General features: G+C 53.8%; 7 protein-coding genes and 1 non-coding gene across 8 annotated transcripts; 5 read left to right on the plus strand and 3 right to left on the minus strand.

Annotated features, from left to right (window-relative positions):
• Window positions 1-92: 92 nt before the first annotated feature.
• On the minus strand, window positions 93-1073 carry C8A04DRAFT_36762 (ribosomal RNA-processing protein 7-domain-containing protein; the record flags this gene model as incomplete). The annotated part of the gene is made up of 1 exon (XM_062783635.1): window positions 93-1073. The coding sequence occupies one exon, from the start codon at window positions 1071-1073 to the stop codon at window positions 93-95; it is 981 nt and encodes a 326-aa protein (XP_062637671.1).
• Window positions 1074-1345: 272 nt separating this feature from the next.
• On the plus strand, window positions 1346-1438 carry C8A04DRAFT_t63. The gene has a single exon. It is a non-coding gene; the product is annotated as a tRNA-Gly (tRNA).
• A 1567-nt stretch (window positions 1439-3005) lies between these two features.
• On the minus strand, window positions 3006-4940 carry C8A04DRAFT_11606 (pyruvate kinase-like protein; the record flags this gene model as incomplete). Its single annotated transcript, XM_062777031.1, has 3 exons — window positions 3006-3893; window positions 3975-4582; window positions 4694-4940. 3 exons carry the CDS (start codon window positions 4938-4940, stop codon window positions 3006-3008), a joined length of 1743 nt encoding a protein of 580 aa, XP_062637672.1.
• Window positions 4941-7284: 2344 nt separating this feature from the next.
• C8A04DRAFT_27990 (uncharacterized protein) lies at window positions 7285-9231 on the plus strand (the record flags this gene model as incomplete). Its single annotated transcript, XM_062780481.1, has 2 exons — window positions 7285-7434; window positions 7495-9231. The coding sequence occupies 2 exons, from the start codon at window positions 7285-7287 to the stop codon at window positions 9229-9231; spliced, it is 1887 nt and encodes a 628-aa protein (XP_062637673.1).
• Window positions 9232-11640: 2409 nt separating this feature from the next.
• Window positions 11641-13246, minus strand: C8A04DRAFT_36765 (uncharacterized protein; the record flags this gene model as incomplete). The annotated part of the gene is made up of 3 exons (XM_062783636.1): window positions 11641-11666; window positions 11749-13084; window positions 13211-13246. 3 exons carry the CDS (start codon window positions 13244-13246, stop codon window positions 11641-11643), a joined length of 1398 nt encoding a protein of 465 aa, XP_062637674.1.
• Window positions 13247-14034: 788 nt separating this feature from the next.
• Window positions 14035-15821, plus strand: C8A04DRAFT_36766 (pyridoxal phosphate-dependent transferase; the record flags this gene model as incomplete). The annotated part of the gene is made up of 3 exons (XM_062783637.1): window positions 14035-14317; window positions 14380-15203; window positions 15399-15821. 3 exons carry the CDS (start codon window positions 14035-14037, stop codon window positions 15819-15821), a joined length of 1530 nt encoding a protein of 509 aa, XP_062637675.1.
• Window positions 15822-17346: 1525 nt separating this feature from the next.
• Window positions 17347-17959, plus strand: C8A04DRAFT_36767 (uncharacterized protein; the record flags this gene model as incomplete). Its single annotated transcript, XM_062783638.1, has 2 exons — window positions 17347-17451; window positions 17522-17959. 2 exons carry the CDS (start codon window positions 17347-17349, stop codon window positions 17957-17959), a joined length of 543 nt encoding a protein of 180 aa, XP_062637676.1.
• Window positions 17960-21063: 3104 nt separating this feature from the next.
• Window positions 21064-22115, plus strand: C8A04DRAFT_27994 (uncharacterized protein; the record flags this gene model as incomplete). Its single annotated transcript, XM_062780482.1, has 3 exons — window positions 21064-21162; window positions 21218-21836; window positions 21895-22115. The coding sequence occupies 3 exons, from the start codon at window positions 21064-21066 to the stop codon at window positions 22113-22115; spliced, it is 939 nt and encodes a 312-aa protein (XP_062637677.1).
• Window positions 22116-23663: the final 1548 nt, after the last annotated feature.

Here is a 23663-nt window from a genome sequence, read left to right on the forward strand (position 1 = left end):
CCTCCATGCCCATTGAAGCAACCAGATCCTATCCCCTAGTTTTCTTCCTTCGCGAAGCATCACATCAACCATACGCTTGCTCGAGATAGCCTTCATGCTTCCGGCACAAACTTCCCCCTCTTAACCCGCATCGCCTCCAGCTTTTTTCGGTCATCATCAAACCGACGCAGCAGCTCGGCCTGTTCCTCCTTCTTGCGCTCGCGCAGCTGGAACCGGTAGAAATTTGTAAGCTCCTCCTTCTTCTTCTCCTGCTTAGCGAGCATCTTGCGCTTGGCCTCCTCCGCTTCGTTCCGGCTCGCCGGCGCGGACCGCCCACCCCGCGTGACCGTGACAAACCCGTCCTCGTCTGGCTCGTTCCGTAGCCGTTTGGCGATCTCGGCCGCTTCTTGCTCGCGCCGCGCGAATAATGTAGAGAAAGCGTCGACAGATGCTTGGAGCGTGGCGCTGTCAGGGTAGGAGAGTCGGTTGTGCGTCTTGAGCCAGACCGAGCCCAGCGGCGGGATTTTCAGCCCACCGCTTCCGCTACCCCCGCCCCAGGCTGGGTACTTCTTCGTCTTGTGTGTCTTTGCAATCGCCTTGAGCACCTGCTCTACGCTCTTCTCGTCCGCCAACAGAACCACTGCCGTGCTACCACTCCGACGCAGCGGCCGTGTCCACGTGCTGGGCAAACGCGCCGCCTCCTCTTCCCGTGCCCTCTCTGCCGCGGCCTCGTCCTCGCGCTTCCGTTTCTTGCCGTGAGCCTGGAGCAGTTTGGCAGCATGGGCGGGCTGCGCAGCGTCGATAGGCGACTGGGCGCCTTGTGAATACGCATCCTTGCGCTCGTCCTCGAATGTCGCGCCCTCGAATCGGCCTGCGCCCACTAGTGTGGTGAACACCGCGCGGAGGTGGGATTCTGTGCTGTCGACGGGCACATTGGTGAGGAAGAGGCTGCGGGCGTCGGTCGCGGTCGGCATCTTGGGCGCATTGCGCCGGACGTAGAGGTAGTGGATGGCATGTTGCGGGAAAGCGGGTAATGGTGGGATGGAAAGGGGGAGGATGGCGAAGTCCCCTATTGTGGAGGGAGTGGAAGGCATTTTGACAGATGTTGTGCTGGATTAGCGGGCCTTTGCTTCATTGCGAGGAGCAGGAATTTGAATTGCGCTGCGACATCCAGAAAATTTGGGACCCACTTTCTGATATCGCTAGCTTATCGGGTCATGCTATTGGACACACACCACAACAGCCCACCTATAACATTTCTGTACTTCGTATTACTTGCTGTTTATTGCACCATCCCTCCACCCCAAGGATACAAGTCGCCGTCTCGCTGCTCCTGTCACCATCTCCTCCCAATTGAAATCCAAACACCGGTTTGGCTCAGCGGTATTGGGATGGGCGCTGGCTCTGCCAATTCCGTCGTAAATCGAAGTGGCCCCGGGTTCGATTCCCGGGGCCAGCGAAGAAAAACACCGGTTTTTCGTAACTGCCAACGTCTATCCCTCCGGATGGGGATAGGGCTTGGCTGTGATTTTGCTTCTCCAATGTCGGCAATGTGGTCACTCATCACTAAGGTACTCTCTCTCTCTCTCTTTGCTCCCAAGACTGTGATGCAGCAGAAGCCCCGCTAAACAAAATATATACATGACAACATCTGAAACTAGACTCGTTAGTACCAACCTCGAGCAGTGTAGCTTATCATATTGCGTGGGGTGTATGGCTTGATGTTGCGCCAACCGAGGAATGGCGACTTGTTCCTCCCAATTCTTTCAATTTGCACTCCTGTTTCTTACGTGGTTGATTCGGGTCATCCACAATATTCTTTTTACAAATTCTGATTCCTCGATGAGGGTCAATGGCCAGTTTGCCTCACCGAAGTGGTGCCAACATGACCCCCTCATCATCCCTCCATGTCCAAGACAAGCCAACACATCACAGCGGGGTTCCCAACGCCGTAGGTTCTAAGCCGCCTCTTGATGCTCCCCCCCGCGGCTTAGAATAATCTCGACCCAACCGAAACGGGCATCTCTTTCTCTCGGAACCTACTCTATTTTTGCGCACACTGTTAACGTACGTAGCAAACTCCGATAACTCAAGACCTCGGAGTTGCCCAACCCATCTGCAAAGTCAATGAACATCATTACTGCGCGGCTCGGTGAGGACCCCGGCTAGGTGATGCAAATGCAAGTGCCCGCATGCGGTCGGGCTAGCAACATCCCGGAGATACTTCTGTCGTCTACGTGTAGTCACCTGTCCCATTGTCCTCCTCTCGGCTCAAATTGACCGAGATAACAACCCCCTCACCTACCCACTAAAACCCTCGCACGAGGAAGCGCCCAGACGCAAATGGCGCGGGATAACCGCCGAAACATGCCGTGTAAGTCAAAACCTACATGTGGAATGTGGCCTAGGCCAAACAGCCTTGCCGATGTTCTCTCTTTCACCCCACCACCCCCGCACCTCCCTCAGCTTCGAGAAGTGCGGTTGTCCATCCAGGGACAGGGCGAGACAGCCGCCACGCGTAGATCTTTTCCATGCATGTGCATCACACCCCCCTCCATGAAATTGTAGTCTTGGCTGAGGCTCTGCGGCTCTGCTGTGTGAGAATTGAACGCAACAGCGACCTGCCCAATGAGGTGCTCCTGTTGCAGCCCTTCCGTCTCGGACATACGGGAACAAACATAATCAGGAATAGCCCGGGCAAAAGCTCTACGATAGACCCAGTAAGCAACCCGGCAAACCACCCGGTAAATGGAGAGTGTACGTTCTCCGGAACCCCCTGTTCGCAGTTCCATGAGACACCAAGAGACAAGTCTGTTTCTGTGTTTCCTGCTGGGAGGATTGTTCCCCCATATGAATGTTTCCTTTTTCGTTTGAGAGCCCCCCCCAAAGAGATCCATAATAGAGAGTGGAATTTGCATCATGAGCGTTAACAGCCCATGTACTGTGTACGTTGTGCCTAAACACACAGTCCGAATATCTCGATACTAAACTGTCGTCTCCGTTCCCAGTGGCCCGGTGTTTGATACTCAAATCTCCACTGTGATTCTCCCCACGCCACGACTCACGCACGCCAACATTTCGCCGTCCTTCTCCTCATCCATCAACGCCGTGCCCCTGTGGTCTACCCGGCCCTCGCACAGCTTGATACGGCACGTTCCGCAGTTTCCGACTTCGCAACTCGAGTCCACGGCTTCCTGGCCAAATTCCTTTTGTAGAATCTCAAGAAGTGTCTCTTCCTCGCCTACCTTTACCGTCTTCTTGCTGCTGTCCTTACTCTTGTGGATAACCACGGCCTCGAACGGGTCCCCAGAGGCATCCGCGGCGAAGGCTTCAAAGTGGACTTCGTTCGCGCCAATCCCGTGTGCCTTAGTCTCCCGCATGGCTTCATCCATCAGCCGGGTAGGGCCGCAGAAATACAACTGCGAGTTCCACGGCATCTCGCGGATGATCTTGCCGATATCCAGCCGCTGGCCGGCGGACCTGTCGTAGATTGTGACTGCATCATTGCCTAGCTTAGCTAGGCGCTCGCGAAATGGGACTTCATCAGCCGAGCGGACCGCGTAGTGCAGTACCGAGCTGAAGTTGACAATTTGGTAGGTTTCGAAGATGGCCAGAAACGCGGTGATCCCCACGCCTGCAGCGATAAAGATGTGGTGGCTTGCGGCCGCGAAATAGGGTATCGAGACTGTAATGTGGCCGACGAGAATCGTCTGCCCGACCTGCACCTTCTCGTGCAGATACCGCGACCCGCCGCGGCTGTTGTCGTCCAGCGATATGGCCAACTGGAACCGGTTGCGGTCGCCGTCGACAATAGAGTAGGTCCGCACCAGCCCGTTGCCGAGCTTGATCTTAGCGTGCGCCCCGGGCCTCAGGCTGATAAGGTCCTCGTCTCCCCCTTCTTTCCCGGCTTTGACCTTGTCTTGCGCCCCGGCCTTCACGGCGGTAGGGTCCTCTTCATCCGCTTGCTTGGCCTCAATTCTCTCCAGCGGCTCGACAGCTTCTAGCACAAACGAGGCAATCCGTGGCGTCTGTCTTGTCCGTTCAGCTACGCGGTACACCTTCCAGTCCCGGCCACGTTTCCCTTTCCCTTCCCGTTCCCGCCGCTCCTTCGCCTTCTGCTTGACCACGCGCTGGGCAAACGTCTCTTTGGCCTCAACGCCGAACTCGGCGATGCCCGCGAGTTCCTCGTTCATGGCCGCGTCGCCCGTGTTGCGGTGTAGGTACTCTTGTACCCGCTCTAGCGTCCAAGTCGGGTGCGGACGGGAGATGAGCTGGATGGTGTCGCCGGCGCGGATTGTCCCGGTGCGCAGCACGCGGAAGTACCACCCCGTGCGGCTAGTGCGCCAGGTGTTCGGGGCGAAATTCTTAAGTTCGAACCGATGATTGAGCTTGAAGCAGGGCTGGCGGGGTAGGCTGATTTGGAGGAGGACGCTGGTGTCGTCGCTCTCACTGCCGGGCGGTGAGACCGACACGATGTCACCGATGCAAAGATTGCGTTCGTTCATATGGCGGACTACGAGATTCTCGCCGAAGCCACCTGGGCGGAAGGCGCTGGTAGCGGATGGGAACTCGGCACTCCAGGAGCTGTAATGTGCTGAACAGTCTGTGACCGGGAGTCAGTCAGTCTTGTCATTTTTTGCTCCCATCATTAAGCCTTTCCAATCCCCATACCGCAGACAGGGACATGTCCACAGCTAGGCAAGGGCAGGCTCACATCCATGAATGGCTTTATCAACCCCGCCATGGAACGTCAGATCATGTTGGTCGTCCTCGAGTCCCAGCTCGGTCACCTGGACGGGTCCATCACACAAGCCCTTGTCGATGGCCGTTTGGACTACCAGACCACGCATCGGCTTCAGCTTGCCAGTGCGCACTTGAAGAATTGTATCGCTCGTGAAGGGCGCATAGAGGTCGACTCCATCGGCCGTCCGGAGGCCCTGGGGCTCAACCTGGTGAGGCATGTTGGGTAGCGATCGCGAGATCGGTAAAAGGGGTGATAAGATTCCGAGAAGAGAAAAGCAAAAAATGGAGGTGAGAAAAGTGCAGACTAAAGCAGAAGCCACTCGCTATGGTTCGTAAAAATATTCGTTTATATCGTCATAACTTCGCGATTTCGGTCTTCGGGCGTTGACCCTGCTGCAGCTGTAGCTGTGAAATAAAGTGGGGGATTAGGTTGGAACGAGGTGCTCGTTTTCCCTTTTAAGTCAAGGCTCCCAAGTTGAGGCGAGTCCTCCATCCGCCGGGCCATCTTTCGTCCCGAGATAAAACTGACTAATCAACCTTTGGAATCATCGCCGGCTGCATCCCGTCGCAAATGGCCTCTGACATCACCAAGAGCATCGGACTGGTGTGCACTGTTCGGCTGTTCGGGCTTTCATTTGCGCTGAGTAAGGCACCATATATGCGGTGGTGCCGATCTCCGCGGGCAATACGGCTCCTTATGGTTGCTGGGAGACGGTAACCGGAAAAAGGGGTACAAACAAAACTGTGCGGGTGAGGCTGATTTATAGAAAAGGAGCCGTTGTGTGCTGTAGCTAGTTAACGGCGACGCAAAAGCCTGGCTATCAAGCCGGCGGTCCGAAAACGTATTATAAGATCCCAAACCCCCTGACTCACCAAGGCCGCTTGCTCTTTGCGCGGCGATAGTTGTAAGTTTGCCAGCCGAGAAGAGGAGGTAGTCACATCGTTATGAGACTGTCGCCAGATATCACGCCAAGTGGCATAGGCGTTGCCAAACCTTGAAAGCTGCCAATATGATTAAGCGAGCTTCGAAGTGTCTCATCTTCATGAAGCGGTTTACTTTTAGCTTTACTCGGGTGTCTCCCTACCGGTACGTACCCGTGGGCACGGTCTCATAAGACATGACCAAGCACGTCAAAAAATAGCGTCCCTAAAGATTTGTTAGCTTGTACAACATCGGCTCGGGTGTTTAAGTTCGAGCCATAAGCATTGGATCCACTAAACCGGCTCAGAACTTTTCCCGTCAGAGGGGCCAAAGGCCACATAACGAAGCAAGGTACAGTAAGCTACAAGGAAAGCGCAGCTCCCCCTTGAAAAAGGACGATGAAACCCTAGGCCATTGATAATGCCAGACAGGGTGTCTACAACAAGTTTCCCGATCAACAAATTACATGGGGTAGACGGCGAGCCAAGCCCGTCACTAACAGCTATCACATACCGAACAGCCCGGTTCCGATGCCCAAAGCGTTCGGATCGTGGTCGGCGTTCTACCCTGCCGGAGATTTTCGTAGTTCGGTGGCGGTGACTGCTCCGGAGGCTCTCAAAAGAGCACAAATACGAAGTAGGTATCAGCTTTTACCAGCGCAGAGCCTCAAGGTGTCATTGTCATTGTCGGTGTAGAATCTCGGGGTCGGATAAAGCCGATAGCATGTCCGCCCACATGCAGGAAGTGTTTAGCGGACCAAATTCCGGTCTCCCCATATCCTTGCTAGCTGGTCGGGACAAGGGCAAGAGGGAGGAACGAAGCTCTTGCCTGGGACAAGGGTTGAATTCTTTACTTTCTGGGGGTGACGGCTTCCCCACTTCCCCACCGTGGTGAGCAGAGGTCCAATCAAAGCCTTCAGCATGGTCCATTCAGCCTCATGTCGCTCGTTGTACCCCGCGCTGCTGTGTCTTAACAAGAGTAACATAGTAGTACCCGATACACACAACCCTGTCTCGGTGTTTGTTAGTTAATTTTACCCATCAGCAGAGCCTCAATGTCCTAGGTAATCCCACCCATGGCCCGCCGCGTTTCTCGTTTCAACCCGTCCTCACATTACCTGGGCTCCCCCCAAACCCACATATCACATGAAGAAAATGGCGCTCTGTTCCAGGATTTTCCCGACATCCACATTGGCCCCTTGGCCATGTCAACACTCCCGTCGACAAGCCGGATCCTCAAAGCCGAGAGGCTGAGAAGGTAGGACCAAAAACCATGGGACCTTCCTCCTCAGTCCGACGTTCAAGCGGAGCCATTGTTCTCGTCACAGTCATGCCAGGAATCTCCCCACGACAGAGCGGGGGTTCCAAAGCCGCGGCCCTCCCCAGATCGTAGCCCTGCCATTGCCAATCTTCCAGGTCCTGAGTCTGGCCCCCGGTCTTATAAAGCCTCAGCGGTTCACAGACCCCAACTTAGTATGATCCCATCTAGACACTTTAGGTCCGATAACCTTTCGCTCATCTCTCCAGGGGCAGTTCCGCTCGATAGTCCATATTTTTGAGGCGTTCCAATATCCTTCCCAGGCCTAATTATCAGCGCCTTTCCCTCTTTCCTCCGCTATCATCCCCTCAATTTTTAGAGCCATGGTCGTGTCTATCTTGCGCCTGCCTTATGAGCTAGTGGTATGGGTGATCCAATACCTTGAGCTCGGCGACGTTCGTAACTTGAGTTACACCTGCAAGGAGCTTCGGTTTGTGGTTCAAGACTTGAGGCTAGCAAAGAGGCTTCTCAAGGTGAGTACCCGGATTCAATGCAAAACTCAAGTCCTGCGATTATCAACTAACGCCGCCTAGGCCCACGCCCCTCACAGTATCGAAGCCCGTGATGCTAGAGCTTCTGGGGACTATGCGGGGAACCTTCGTCGTTTGATCAAGCGCAGAGATGCCATTTCATCCGTTTCGCCTTACACCGCGGCTGTTGTCGCGTTTTGCCACGAGTGGATGTATGAAAACGGCGTGCTTTGCTACGCCCGTGGCCGGGAGCTGCGCATTTTGGACCTTCGCCGCTCGGCCAAAGACGAGATCGTGATTGAGCTCCGAAAACATGCCGAGACGCTACTACCCCCTGAAGCCCTCGGTCCTCACAAGTATAAGCTTACGCTGCTATACTTCGCCAGCAATATTTTCTCTTGTATATATTCCCTGCTTCTTACAGGGGACCAAAAGCCCCAGCATTACCTTCTTATTTTCCGCCCGCAAGACGGTACGCTCATCGCCATGACAGCCGTACACAGCATTTCCAAAGCATTCGTGCGGAATGACAGCCTCTTCGCTTATTACGGTACCCTCAATTCGCCCGACAACCAAGGAACACAGCTCTGGTCTATCCGAGCTTACAATCTCAAGTCAAATAAATGGGAGCCCAACGAGATCGACATCCCGAAGGAGATTGGAACTGACATAGGCTCGACCGTGTGCTTTGAAGTGATCGACGGGTTCCTCTACGGCTTGTCAAACGTTCAAAGTCTTGCCATTGAACAGGTTGACTGGATATCATATTACTCCTGCTTCCGATTCTCGTTCGATAACAATGGGCATGTGATCGGCACAGTTCTAGGACCTCACCGGGAGCTCTGGCGCAGAGACCATACCGAAGGGCCTTTGGACAACAGATGGACCGTTCTCCATCTTTTCAAAGATGAGGCGAGTGGGAGGCTCAAATGGGTCGAGACCCGAAAAGAGTGGTTGGGAGGCTGCAGCACGAGCCGTCGGACATACTACACGACTGAGATCGACTTCGACGCGCTCGCTGCGAAAGACAAGCTTATTGACTCGGACACAGCTGTGAAGCACCAGCCAGGCCGCGCCCGGAAGCGTTGGCCGCGAAGTCCTCACTATGTCCACGTCGGAGATGACAATAGGACGTGGCCATTGATGGTCCCCAAATGTCCTGTGAGGACCTATCACTCCACCTCGGAGACCTTCATCGATTTGATCGACGAGGTGGCTTCATTCGACACAAAAGATCAACAGCTTCGTCTTCGTGGGGGCAGCCGACGCCCCTGGACTCCCGGTGAGCTGACGCAGCAGGACTCCAATGGACCAATGAACAGTCAATACAGGAACGAAACTGGCCTTCTTTGGCCCCCGGCACCAGATCCCTCCGCTGACTTCAACCCCGCGCTCGATGAGCTGTATGCTGTCCTGAACCCCCCGGGATACGCTGGAAACACCCACGGCACCTGGGACGATCGGTCAATGGTGTACTCCACGGGCGGCTCCCAGGGAAGCCTTCGGGCGCTGGTTTTTGTCTCGTTCGACCCCGCCATCCGCTTAGCGGGCACGCCGCCGTACCCGAGGGAATTTGGTGTTGCTCGATTGCAGGGCTCAGCGCCCAGCCATGCCCCGCGTGCTGCGGCTCGCGTCACAGCTACGGGAGCAGAGGCGGGGAAGGTCACAGGCACCCCCTGTGAGAGGGACTGCATCGAGCAGGTAGACGATGCGAAGGGCGCGAAGAAGGAGGCGTCTTGGATAACATTCAAGCCGGCGTGGTACCGAAAAATTGATCGGGGGTATCACTTCGCTCGGTGAGAGATGCACTATTTTCCTTGGCTTCCCCGCTTCCAGAACCAGAACAGGCCTGGTATCGCCATGGCTAGTGTCACCGAAAATCGAGCCCGGTTTGTCTCGGGCAGACTGACCGAACGACCCTTGGGCTTCACGGGGCTACATGTACTGGTGGAGTAACACCCTGGGCGCTTACACGTATATCTCTGTGGAGAACGTGCGCTGTATCGGATCTGGGCTGGCCGCTGCTTGGTTTTTTGGGTACCATTGGGTAGAAAGGTGAAGGTGGGGGGGGTCAACAAAGAATGGGTGGAAGTGAAGAGAAGATGGGGAGAACAGGGTGGGACAATGGACATGCACATTCATTTCCTATGGTAGGTATTCTCGGGATATCTAAACAGAAACACCAGCTCGTGGTTTTAACAACACAGCAGCCTAATCAACAACTGGAATCATTTTTACCAATGGAATCGGCGTGCTAAGGCTCCAACTCTGTTCACATTCTGTGTGACAGAAGACTCTTGGCCTGGGGGGTATGGCTTCACCATGCCTCGATTTTGGAAACACTGCATCTGGTGTTGCAGCGTGGGAATATTTGGCCGTCACGTTTCAACTTGCAAGACACTCAACAGCCCCATTTTTCATCAACCCAGCCCGTCGGCTTTTGTTTCTCGGTCCCGAAATCTAATTACCCCTCACAGTGTGTCCCTTTGGTGTTGCTCGGTTGTTGCCCGGTTATAGTGTAGAAAGTGTCTTGCATCGGGTTTGGGTACCCTACACGCTCGTGTTAGTTAGTTGTCAGCCTTGTTTGTCCTCGGGGATTACCTCTTCTGGCGACGAAAATTGCGCCTAGGTCGTGTAGGTTGAACAGCAATCTGCATTTCATGACGTAGACTATATTAATTTGGGGTAGAACAAACTATGATGGGGCAATGACAGATAGCATCCTTGTGGCTCTTTTGTTTTGTGTCAAGGTTAGGTAAATCGAGTAAACTTTTTTTTCTTATTGCATTGAGCGAGATACCTAACCGAACAACATAATTCCACCCCCTTGGCGTTGTTCTTGGCACCTAAAGAAAGAAAACAAGGCTGGCAGGGTAACAACCCGAAATGGTGGGTATGATTTCCTACCGAGGCAGATTTGTTTCATTGGTTTGCTGGTGGGTAGGAGCAGAGAGTAGCATGTCTGCAGCTAGTTGTACTAACTGCCCCGGGAATAATGCAGGTGTTTTTTACACACCAGGCTATCAATAATTTTGATGCGGAACGGAGTTCCAAGTAGGTCCTTGCACTATCCCCCGCACCATTAAGTTGGATTTTCAACCTTGGGATACGGGGAAAGGGGGCCGCTCCGATAAGGAGAATTTGTTTACTTATTGCCGTTCTGGGGGACTATTTTGGTTAGGCGAGGTTGATGTGGACAATTGTCGTGGGTTCAAGCAAGAAGTAGGGCGATTCAGGGGAGCATGACTGGAGTTGTTATGATGTTAATTATATCATGATGTGGAAAAGCGAGGGTGAATTTTCCAGTGCCTCGAGGGAGGTTGGAACGATGAAAGGAAGATGGTGATCGTAGAGCTAGTTTATATTTTTACCCACCGCTAGAATAGTCACTGCTATATTGTATTTAGTATAGCTGCAGTGAACCGCTGGGTTGAGAAGTGCCTCATCCACAGACATAAATACCCACGGTACGGTCACAGATGGACCGAACAAAAGAACGTATGGAAATATCATCACTTTATACCATGCACACTAAACTTACACTCACCAGCCGGTGAACCAACACAAAACTCCTGCATCCCAAACCTACGCCAAGCAAGTAAAATTAACACACTCGCAACCAGCGGTATGCGGACACCGCGTAAATGGCACGCCCTCTCCTTATCATATTGCTTAGACTCTTTCCACGCCGGCCTCTCCTTACGCTCTTCCCGTCTCCTAACAGCAACAATAATAACAACAAAACACGGCCAGAAACACAGTGACCGAGAAGCAACATCAGCACCATGATTTACACTTATACCCACAAACTTCACCTTCCTTGTAAACACCATCTCATATCACTTGATACGATGGCATTGACTGCCTCGGGAACCTCCTTCCAACGTGTACCACCGATCTCGCCATCCCTGAGACTCTATAGTTCACGCCCCAACCCCTTCATTCTCAAAGTCGCCCTTCAACTCATCCGCGTAACCACTGCAACTTGCGCTTGCTACTCGCTGCAAACCTCTCCATGGTAGAAGTAGGAGTCGAAACCGGAGCCGTGGTCTGGGCCGAAGCCGGAGCTGCAACTGAGGTCGTGTTTGCCGGAGTTGACCTCGCCCTGTAGGCGGTATTTCCAGTAGGTTCCTTTCTCGCCTCGCCTACCGTGGGCCTCGAGGCGGTAGCAGGTTCCTTGGGATCCATGGGTGTCACGTTGTTTGCGCGCTATGCATTCAACTTGACGTAATTTCCTATGACACCCAATATATTAGTGTCAAACCCTCTCCCAAGAAACCAAGAAAGGAAAGTAATTGAAAGCGGAGGATAACATACCAGGAAATTGCCCCTGTTTCGTTCCCACACGCCCCGTCCACCACTCATTCTCATTCGCCGTCCGCGTAATCACCTCAATTACCTCACCCGCGCGGAAGCTCAGGTCCCCCTCGGCCTGTGCCGCGTAGTCGTACAATGCCGTGACCGTCTCCTTGGGCGCGGGTGCCCCCGAAAGCCGGCTCGGCTTTGGCTTGGGCGGCGGTGGTTTGGATTTAGCCGCTGCTGCTGCCGCTAGTGATGCCGCGCCTGGGCTGCCGAGCGCTGGTGAGACGGGCGTGGAGGAGTAAGGCGGTGGTGGATTCTCAGAGGCGCTGTCGGCTTGTTGGGGTCGCCACGTCGGCCGGAGGGTAGAGGGGGTGGCGGACTTGAAGGATACAGCGGCCGAGGTGGCTGCTCCCGGTGTTTCTGTGGGTTCGAGTTCTGGTGTTGAGGGTGCGGACGAGGAAGGACCGGCGGTGAGCAGGCCGGCGGTCTTAGGACCTTCAAGCGCAGCGCCGGGGCGTGGTTTAGGCCCATACTTAGGCGGGCGGCGTTGGCCAGAGGTCTTAAATTTGACAATAGAGAGTGCCTCAGCGCGCTCTTGGATATCGCCGCGCTTCTTGTAAAAAGCTTCTTCCACGTCGAGCGTCAGGTCGAAGTAGCCGATATCTACTTGCTGCATTCGCTCGTGTAGGGTGTAAAAGATGTTGAGCTGCATGTAGTAGAACGACTGGAACAGCGGCTGAATAAACTCGCGTTCGAGAGCGAAAAGCTTGGGAAGCTCGTCTTTGAGAAGGTCATTGAAGTAGTTGAAGTCCTGGGTCGACTGCTCCACCTCGTTCTCAGCCTTCCACATGGCTTTCTCGTCCTTAGCCGTCTTGTCCTTCTTATCCTGTAGCTTCTTGAGGGTGGCCCGGTGACGATCGTAGTCGAGCTTCTTGTGCTCGCGCTTGGTTGCTGTCTTGCGGATCGCCTTGATGACGTCCAACAGCTCGTCGGCGGGCCGGATCACCCTGCTCTCAATCATTTCCAGCTCCGGTGCCAGTGTGTCCTGCAACTCTTTGACCACGGCCTCATACTCCTCGCAAGCGCGGATGCCCTCTGGGTTACCGTGCACAACGAGGGAGTCTGGATCCGACATCCGCCCGCTAATCGGCTTGTAGATTTCGGTCATGGCCTTGGAGAACTCGATCTGGTGAGATAGCATGCCGTTGATGGCATCGAAGTACTTTTGGCTTTCATCATGAAGGTGCTTGGTTTCTGCTTCGAGTTCATCGAACCGACGCTCAGAATCGATATAGACCGCGTCCTTGGTGTGCTCGCCGATATTGAATTTTAATTTGATTTGTTGGGGAGCCTGTTGTTACCGGTGATTGTGGTTAGCCTTGTTTTGACACACCGTGAATGTTTGTGCCCAGAGGGCAGGGACAGCCCAATTCCTGCCATCACCATTATCGCACAGCGGGGCTGCAAGGAGACGTACGCGAGCAAACCCCTTCTGGAGGCCCCGGAAACTCATTTTTAAGGAACTGATCGTCTAAAAAAAGCGGAATATTGCTGTTTGGGTTGCAGGATGCCCGTTCCCTCTCTGTGGGATGTTGTGGAAACGTGGGTGGTTCTGGGGCGGCGCGTGGAGTATTCAAGGACTTCGCTCCAGAAATGCGCCTGATGCTGTTGTTTAGGGCGATGACGATGTTCCCGAGGCGGAGCCAGGCCTCAGCTGTCCCGAGTCGGCCCAAATGTGGCGCTGCCGACCGCCAAAACCCCGACCTTTACGCTCTGCCAAGAGAAAACCGCCAATGAAGTCGCTTGGTTCGGCAGTTCGATGCCGACGGTGATAAACCTGCGAGTCAGACTTAACGGCTGATGATCGAGGCCAGTTTCATTCATTTGATGGAGCAGAATCGAGAACTGGAGGTGGTGAATAAAACGTTCAAAATGAATGCTCATTGATGTACTGCGTAACTTCCTGAAATGTCGGGTCTGGGAGACTGGTAGCTTGGCACTTTTTGGGTGTGATCATCTTCGTCATCTTGCCAATGCTGACAAGCCGACTCCCAGAGTAAGCCGTCTGGCTTTGCACTTTTAAATCCCCAATTGGCAATAAGCGGGGCATTGTGCAGTCATAGCCAATCACCAATGGATATGCAGCACCCCGCCTCGCCCCATTTGACAAGAGCTTTTTTTTGGTGGCATTCCACGATTCCTGCAGTGGGGACTCGCGGCAAAACCGATAGCTCCGTCCATCCCGCCGTTCTAGCCTGGAAGCTTTTCTCCTCAGCATCGCAAACCACGGCTTTGCTCATCATGGCCAACATCGCCCCTTCAGCCCTGAGGCAGGCATCGCGCCTGGCGTCGAAGCCATCTCTCGCTGCTGCCCCGCGACGCAGTGTGCCGACGTTGCCGCGTGCATTGCCAGTAAACGCGCGTGCGGCTTGCAAGAGGTGTTATGTGACGCAAACTAAGCCCGACCATGCTCAGGTCCAGGTCGACACCGCGATTCGGCTGGATCGGGCGGCGTTAGAAAAGGCGGGGGCGACCTTGGAGACGACACAGACTGGGTCGACGCAGCATGTTAGCCCCATGGCTGGTGAGAAACTCATTCTCGGACACACCCCGGGCGGTCTCGGAGCTAATCGCATACTTGCCTAGATGTCCTCAAGCAAGCCGTTAAGCTAGACGAGGGCCAGCGGCCTATCTACCTAGACATGCAGGCCACAACACCGGTGGATCCGCGGGTCCTCGATGCCATGTTACCATATTACTCCGGCGTGTTCGGTAATCCGCATTCGAGGACACACGCATATGGGTGGGAAAGCGAGCACGCTGTCGAGCAGGCTCGAGAGTATATCGCAAAGTTGATCGGCGCGGACGCGAAGGAGATTATCTTCACCAGCGGCGCTACAGAAAGCAATAACATGAGCATCAAAGGTGTAGCGAGATTCTTCGGCCGATCGGGGAAGAAGAAGCACATCATCACCAGCCAAACAGAGCACAAGTGCGTCCTCGACAGCTGCCGGACATTACAGGACGAAGGCTTCGATGTTACCTACCTCCCCGTCAACAACAATGGCCTGATTGACCTTGAGAAGCTCAAGGAAGCTATTACTCCCGAGACAGCACTCGTGAGTATCATGGCGGTCAACAACGAAATTGGGGTCATCCAACCCTTAGCGGAGATCGGCAAGATTTGCCGGGAGAAAAAGGTGTTCTTTCACACCGATGCTGCCCAGGCGGTCGGCAAAATTCCGCTTGACGTCAATGCCATGAACGTGGACTTGATGTCGATTTCGTCTCACAAGATTTACGGGCCCAAGGGGATTGGTGCTTGCTACGTTCGTCGCCGGCCAAGAGTGAGACTGGAGCCCCTCATCAGCGGCGGTGGCCAGGAGCGTGGCTTGCGCAGCGGTACGCTGGCTCCTGCTCTCGTTGTTGGGTTTGGAGAGGCGTGCCGCATCGCCGCGGAAGAGATTGAGGTATGTCCAGAAATTTCGTTTTGTTCGTTGTTTCGAGTTCTCCTGATGAGTCGCTCAATACATGCATGGCTTTCTGAAGCCCCGTGACAAGGGTTATTCTGTTGATAGACAGCACCTTCTCTGATTTCTCTTCTCCGACAACCTTGAACCTTGCACGTCTATATTTCTTGGTCGGTTGCTAATAGCATTGGGTAGTACGATCACAAGCGAGTCAAGTCTCTTTCGGACCGTCTGCTCAACGGCCTGCTGTCAATGGAGCATACCAACCAAAATGGCGACCCGGACCACTTCTACCCCGGTTGTGTGAACGTGTCGTTTGCCTATGTCGAGGGTGAGTCTCTCCTTATGGCACTCAAGGACATCGCTTTGTCATCTGGCAGTGCCTGCACCTCGGCCTCGCTTGAGCCCAGCTATGTGTTGCGGGCGCTTGGCAACAGCGACGAGAATGCCCATTCCAGTATTCGCTTCGGCATCGGCCGGTTCACCACCGAAGCCGAAATCGACTATGTTTTGAAGGCTGTCAAGGAGCGCGTCGGTTTCCTCCGCGAGCTGAGCCCTTTGTGGGAGCTTGTCCAGGAAGGCGTTGACCTCAACACAATTGAGTGGACTCAACACTGAGCCAGTCAACCAGGTGTTTACTTTGATACGGGCCAATGGGGACTGGAGGGTTAAGGCGTACAAGTTCAAGATGGGGGGATGCACACACCAACTGCATACCGAGCGGTTGGCTTCCTTCACACATGTTGGGGGCGACCCAAATTGCATGCGGATCTGTATAATATCATGTATTTGTGGCTTGATGGTTGACAATGATACCATGAGATACGACACCACGGGGCGGATGTACGCCAAATGGCGAGCTCCATCTCAGGGATGAGAGAAGATCTGGCCCACCTCCTCTTCGTTAGGGAAAAATGAAGCCCACTACTCTCCCCTGCTCTGCGAATCGCTCAAACAGTAAATTGTCCATCACGAACGAAATCGCGATGATTACGGGATGTCACCCCACGAGGCCTCGCCGGCTTAACATATTGCTATCGTCGGCTTCGCCGGTGGCATGATCATGATGTACTTACATTCTTCCGCTTCGGCATAGCCTCCAGCCGGCGTTTTCGCCGGAATCTGAAGTTGCACTCGGTTGTATTCGCAAAGTCATCCAAGTTTATTCCTCACGATTCAAGTCCCATTTCTCGATCGCCGTTCTCAGGAATGAGGGGCAATTCTAAGATGGCGGGGTCGCCGGCGGGACGTGGGGTTTTGTTGACGGATCCATTGGTTGTTGTGTGCGGCGTGGCTGTGAACCTGTGGCTATGCCCGGTTCTTCCCGAGGAATCTTGAAGTATAGTTGCATGTCTTCGGCTTGTGATACGGTCTTTCTACACGGAATGGACGACGTTTGGTTGCGAAAGCATGGAATTTTTCTTCCTCTATGGCGTACGTGTTGATTCATGAAGAATCAATTGATGAGTACCTCAAACTCACCTCGGCACCCGCTGCGGACAGCCTTGACAATTGGAAAACGGGCACTACAGAGAGGTACATCCTTCCTCCTTGTTGGAGGGGGTTGGGGGGTTGAGGGGTTCGCCCAACGATCCGATTTGAACCTTTGCAAACATTTCCATTCGGCGAATTGAGAAAGCTCATCAGGGTCCATTGCGAAGCCGATGGAACATCAAGAAGCATCTAGATCATGCAGGATCTGGATCACGTCGTCTCATATGGGCCCAAAAAGCTGAATGCCCCTCGGTCCCATAGCCGGGATCTCGAAATTCGATCTCACGTTGCGGAGCCAACGCCGAGGGGCCAATCATGAAGCGCGCAGCGGGTCGCTATGACATCATGACAATGACATCACCCGCATCGCCAACTTCGTCGTCGTGGGGCAGGAGGGCAGATGGCTCAGCGGATGGGGAAAGAACGGCATGAGATGGAATAATCGAAAACCACATGTGGGTTCACCATTTTTTGTGAATTAGAGATATAAGGAGCCGTCCCCTCCAAGATCCGGGACATAATTTATCACAATCACCAGCAAGCGCATAAGTTCAAAGTCAACAAGACAACACAAGACACACTCGCATAAACACACAAACACACATATCACAACTTCCACTTCCCTCAACAACCTAAAACAACCACCAACATGTCTGCCAACGACAATACCTCCACTCTTAAGTCGTACGTCGACTCGGCCACCGGTGCCGTCCAAAACGTTGTGGGCAGCGTTCTCGGCAGCAGCGGCGACCAGGTAAGCAACACAACATAGCTTTCACCTACCACCTAACTAGCGAGCCCTATCTAACCCAATTCCGTAACAGGCTCAGGGACAGGCCAAGCAGAACAAGGGTCAAGCAGAGTACGACGCTTCGCACGCCTCGATCAAGGTGCCCGGCGCGACCGTTTCTGCCTCGGGTGTGAGCAAGGATGATCCGGACCGCGCCGCCGGCTCGTGGAACCAGACGGCCGGCTCGGCCAAGGAATTTGTCGGTGGCCTCGTCGGCAGCGAGAACCTCAAGGCGGCCGGGCGGGAGCAGAACCGGTCCGGTCAGGAACAGGAGGCCCGCGGTCAGCTCAACGATCTCAGCTCCGGTATCGCCGACCGCGTCACCGGCACCGTCGGTAGCGCCGTCGCCGGCTTGACTGGCGATCGTTCCAAGCAGACCGAGTACCAGGACCAGCACGACGCTGGCAAGACCCAGCAGCGCGGTGTGGAGCACGATCTTCAGAAGCAGGCCGAAGCTCAACGCCGCGAGTAGCGGTCGAATCGAGATGTAGCATGGGTGCCGGCTTTTTCTTTCTCTCATTCTTAGTTTAATTCCCCGAAGAATTTGATCGTTAATACCCCCAAATATTGAGAAGCATATCGAGGTCCTTGAGGGAAGAACAGGCGTTAAGGGTCCCCCGAGCGATAGATAGTAAACACCGTTCTAGCATAATTTTGTCATGGAGTTTGCAAGTTGTGGAACAGCATAGTGAACAGGTGCAGGTCTTGCTGTCGTCACCTAACCCATGCTCAAAGCCCATGATGCTTCTCAGCCCCTATTGAGTAGGGGCGTACCACGATCTTGTGGGCGCTAGACATAGCCACGATGCCGAGTCCGAGTGTGAAGAACCGCGCGTCTGTGTAAGCTCGGTCAACGCTCCTTGAAGGAAGAAACATGCCGCTGCGGGGTGAAGGGGAGAAATGCGATACAGTGGCGCTTTAAAAAAACCTCGACTTGTGAAATCCGTTAGAGCGGCCCTGATGATGTTTTCTGGTTGGCTCACAAAAAGACAAGGCGACTTTTTGCTATTTTCTTACACCCCGACTACGCCGTCGAGAAGCCGGCAGTCAAGGCGGGGACGAATGAGATCTTTGTGTACGTAGTCTCCTTGGCGTGCCTAGACGGGCGAGGGATGAGCCAGGTACATGTACCTTATCTTGGACGAATACAAAAGTGAATTCGCGTAGTTACTCCCTGCTGTGCGGATTTCATCTGACCTGGGAAGAAACCGCCAGTTTTGACAACACTTGGCGTCGATAGGCCAGTATCCGAGGAAGGCATTAACAAGGCCACTACCTACTTGGCCACCCCCACCGTTAGCGGGCTCATCGCCGAGCACAAGGACGCGCTACTGTCGGTCCTCTGGCGTTTTGGGGGATGACCGGCCGGTTCGAAAACGGATTGTCGAGGTTGACAAGGTTGGCTAGACACAGTACTATCCGTATGTAATACCGTGACGATTGATGAAATTTGTTGATGCAGGAGGAGAGGTGCATGGAAATGGGATGTGGGGAATGACGCTGTCTCAGCTGCGGAAATCGGGATTGCACACCCATGCAAGATTGGGTGGAGACGTCAAATGGTTCCTTCCCGTTGCGGGCCTCCTGCGATTTGCAAACCTTTCATGGTTAGCACGGACGGTTGTTGGTTAACGTTAACGACTGGGCACGCTGGGGTGGCCAAAGGGCGACTAACTGGAACCCCTGGATTGATTAACCAAATAGAAGGATCGAACATGGCGCTATGTTTTGGCTGCGCGAGCCTCTCTGTGAGGGACGAGTTTGTTTGTAAGTGTTGTTCGTCCCCTCGTCGCCCAGACAAGCGCGGCGACCTCCAAGCCCCAACTTTGCCGCCGTCAGCCAAGGCAAAGGCCCACCCTATGTCTGTCAGTAAGCGCGGGCCGAAAAATAGCCCCCAAATCTCCCCGAAACCCGCGAGGTCTAGTCTGTGTTGAAAGCTTGGCCTCGGAGATACGGTGTACCCCCCAATTTCCCAATGCCCATTTCGTGTGGATCCCCAGATCTTATGCCTTCCGGTGATGGTTATCCTGCTCTCCGTGGCCGCCGTCTGGGAACGAGTTCTCCGTTCCGCTCCCGCTTTGGCAAGGTTACGCCCGACAAGCCCACCGCAAACTGCTCGACTCTAAACTTTGGGGGTTTCTGGTCACTATTTTTCCGTCTTCTAGGTCGTCGGCGGCATAGGTCTTCCTCTCCAGTTTCAAGTTCAGCCGCGCCCGTTCATGTTGTCACAGAAACACTGAGAAACTTTTGCGATGGTGTCTTGTTTCATGGGTAATGCCGTGCTGTAAACCAAGTCTTCAGACAAGTATTAAATCCCACCTTGGTACGGGCACACTCTCACTGTAACCCGGTGGAGTGACCAATGAACCAACCGTTCTTCTAACAACCTCTGACGATAGAAGAGGCTCTTTTTTCTATTCCCTTGGGAAATGCACCATCATAGAGCCTTGGATACTTGTCTTCTCTCATGGTCTTGACTAATTCTCCTCCATTTTTAGAGCCAGCCGTGGCATTGTCGTCCCACAGCCCGCCTTCGAGTCCCCCATGGAGCAGATATCAGGGGCCAATTACGGCCCACACTAGCACGGTAAGTTACCCTCGTTTCATAATTCTAGGAATCGCATTTCAAAGCCCCCTTTGCCACTTTTTCCTACGACGCCGCTCGGACTTGAGGCTCTTCTGTTGGGCCAACCTAAATGCGTCGAACCTCATGTGGGAGCCAAGGACAACGTCCTTGCCGCGAAGCCTGAATAGGTAGAATCCCGCGTTTTCATGTGGGTTAACTCTGCGGGAAACCTAATCCATACTGGGCATTGCCATCGATAATTTCCGCGCAGCTACGGTGGGGACCTGGTTTGTCGTTGACACTTCACGCACACTTCCAATCCACTCACTCTTCAAGTTTGTTGAACACAACCAGCACCAGGCCGGGGTTTGTTCCGGCACTTTGCGATGAATCCCGCGGTTCTGTGTGTCGCGGAAGCACACTTCATGATCCTAAAAGACAACCTCCTCACTACAAGCTAGCATCGACGAAGCATGGTCATTCAACACACACCCCCTGTGCCGCCTTGAAGGAAGCTCCCGCCATGCACGCTAGGATTTGAGATGGCCCGCACATCGGGCCTCAAGCTCTACGATCCTAAGTCGCGTTCCCGTACCAATCGCATACTTGGGACGACACGTGCCGGCGGCGAACTCGCGGCGCTTGATGTACCCGTCGTCCTTTTCTCCTTTGAGGAGATTTCGTAGTGCCATATTTTGGCACTGTCTGATGCCTCCTGGCCTTTCGCTTAGAGTGGTCCCCGGGACCATGGCCGCGACCGTCACGGATCGAACGTACGCCCCTGAGCCTTGCGCCCCGCTCAACAAGTCTGCTGGGCCAAATCCAGGTGTGGTTCATCGCCGACATGCAAAGACTATTTAAGAGGCACTCTACAACCATTCTTCGACGGTCAACTGCCTGGACAACTCACATATATAGTTCCCGTCTGGACCCGTAGTCTCCTGCACTCACAGTCCCCATCGCCTCTTTCCTCTACCCACGATCAACGCCATCAACTTAACATAGTCACCATGACTAGAATTGCAATTGCCGGCGCAGGCGGTTTCGCCCAGATTCTAGCCCAGCACATCAGCCAAACTGCTCACGCACTACTCGTGCTATCACGGACCGTTTGTGCACCACTTCCCTTACCCGCAAAGGAACTTTTTGCTAACCATGCCGTAGGCCCACCCGGAGCTCCAATATTACTGTCCGGAATCACAAGCCGTAATTGTCGACTACGATGATGTTGAGGGCCTGAGATATACACTCCAGGGCGTCGATCTTGTCATCTCTACCATCGGCGGCAACGAACAACTCAACCTCATCGATGCCGCGCGAAAGGCCCGTGTGAAGACCTTTGTCCCGTCTGAGTTTGAGGGCAGCCTCAGCCACCGGCCAGCGATCGACCCTCTCGACCGCGGGTCACAATCCGCCCTTCAGTTTCTTGAGCGGTGGTCTCAATCCAAATCACATCGGATGCGCTACACGGTCTTCTCCTGCGGTATTTTCATGGAACGATTTAGTCCAGGGGGGATGCAGACACTTGGAATTGGCGCCGGCTGTGGGGTTCAGGGACCCGACGATTATCTCGTCAACTTGCAAGGCGCAAGAGCCGAGATCATTGCAACAACCCCAAGCGGGACAGAAGCACGGGTTTCCATGACCTCGGTGCACGATGTCGCTCAGTTTGTCACAGCGGCTCTGGATATAAGCCTCAACAACTGGCCAAAGGAGTTCAAGATGAGAGGGGACTCCATGACGGTGCAGGAGCTAGTCCAGGCGTGCTCCAATACGGTTGGTAGTAAGTTCTCCCCTCGCCCGCAAGATTTACTGGTTACATCTCGCTAACAAGCTTGAAGCACCTTTCATGTTGGTAACTCGGCATTATCAGGAGGTGGAGGCACAGGTTCAAGCTTGCCAGGAGAGCGGTGACTGGGTACAATGGCACTATTTTCACAGGTTGCTCCAGACGGCCAGCGAACGGTACCATATACGACAGCCGAACCTCAATGATCTAACCCAAGTGCAGCCAATGAAATTCGAGACGTGGTTGGAAAGCACATGGTCGCCCAGTCTCTAATTTCGAGGGGTTGACTTGAGGGGGGTCGGTGTATCTAGATTTCACGTTCGGTAGTTCTTCCAGCTCTTTGGCTGTTTACTTATTTTCTTCCAATCAATTCATGTCTTCTCTGCCTTCAGACGCCTCTCACCCACTGTGTACATGTACAACTTCATGCCAAGCTCCTTTCTCCCCCAATTGTTATTCATGACTCTCAAATCTTTCTCAAAATGCCCCTACAATACCAGAAGTACATCACACCGGCTCTTCCACCCCTCCATTATCCCCGCCATTATTTTTAATGACATGCATGTTGTACATAGTAGATGTAGTGACCATGTGCCAGTCACACCCGATACCACCCACAGACATCAAATAGGCAAGTGGAGGTGCATCCTTCAGCCTTATTGCGCCTTCGCCCAACAGTTCCTAAACCAACCTCCCCCCCCCCCCTCAAGCCCCACCACACCAAGATCATGTGACAAACGTCTTGGTGTGTAGTGTACAGTGTGTCTGCTTGCCTAAAACGGAAATTGGGAGGTGGGTGTCAGACGTAAGCTTGTGTACTTAGGTACATACTTGATGACACACACACACAACGGCCGGAGCAAGCCGCCGGGAGACTTTTGCGCAAAGGGGGTTCGGGCCGGTCGGTAAGGGGTGGGGGCGGGCGGTGGCACGTCATCTAGCATCGTGACCTACCTTTTTGATAGAATGGTGAAGTCTCTCATGAAGGTATTGAAGATGTACCTCAGTGTCTCCACCATTTTGTGTCGAGGTCGGTCTGGTTCCTTGGCTATACCTCTTCCTGGCGGCTATATAGGCCAATGGGAGAGCACGAATGGCTGTCATACCCGAATAGGCCACCGTTCGCTTCTCATTCACACCCTCTTTCTTTTTCTCGATTGTTGACACACAGGTGCTACGCCGTATCATGTCAACCTTACAAATGGTCTCTTTGCAAATATTCGCTCCTGATGGGCCAGGTATGGATGAGCCGAAGGGGAAGAAAGAAGAAACGGGAACTGCCCCGTCCAACGTTTGTTTTCTCAAGACTTTCCTATCTTGGCCCTGTCCGTCCTCATATGCATGTCTTGCATTTTGACGCGATGGATGCATTGTGGCTTTCCTGTCAAAATTGCCGGGACAAGGAGACAAGAAAAAAAAGAATAAGGCGGGCGTTCCATTCCCAGAAGGTCCCCGCAGCATTACATCGCATAACACGGCGGTGTTCGGTGTACGTGGCATGTTTGCTGGGTTGACGTTGTCAGGGTAGGTACTGCTAGATGGTATAAGTCGGGGACAGCGGAATCCGTCCAAAAAGGGGTACAATTAATGATTATGTAATAATAGGGCGGCGGAATTGACTTTCAGAATCCCGATCAAGCAACATCTTTCGAATCTACAACCCTGTGAGGATTGAAGCGGACGCCGAAGTAAGCTACCTGAGCTTAGAAATCCAATCTGGATTCTGTCTGAGCAAGCCAGTTGCCAAGGGAAACCAAAATCCATCCGATACCATACTGTATGTACCGGATTTAGGGGAAGGTATCGTCCGGCCGTCCTTGT

The sequence above is a fragment of the Dichotomopilus funicola genome (genome assembly GCF_033296635.1).
Source record: "Dichotomopilus funicola strain CBS 141.50 unplaced genomic scaffold C8A04scaffold_25, whole genome shotgun sequence".
Lineage (NCBI taxonomy): Eukaryota > Fungi > Ascomycota > Sordariomycetes > Sordariales > Chaetomiaceae > Dichotomopilus > Dichotomopilus funicola.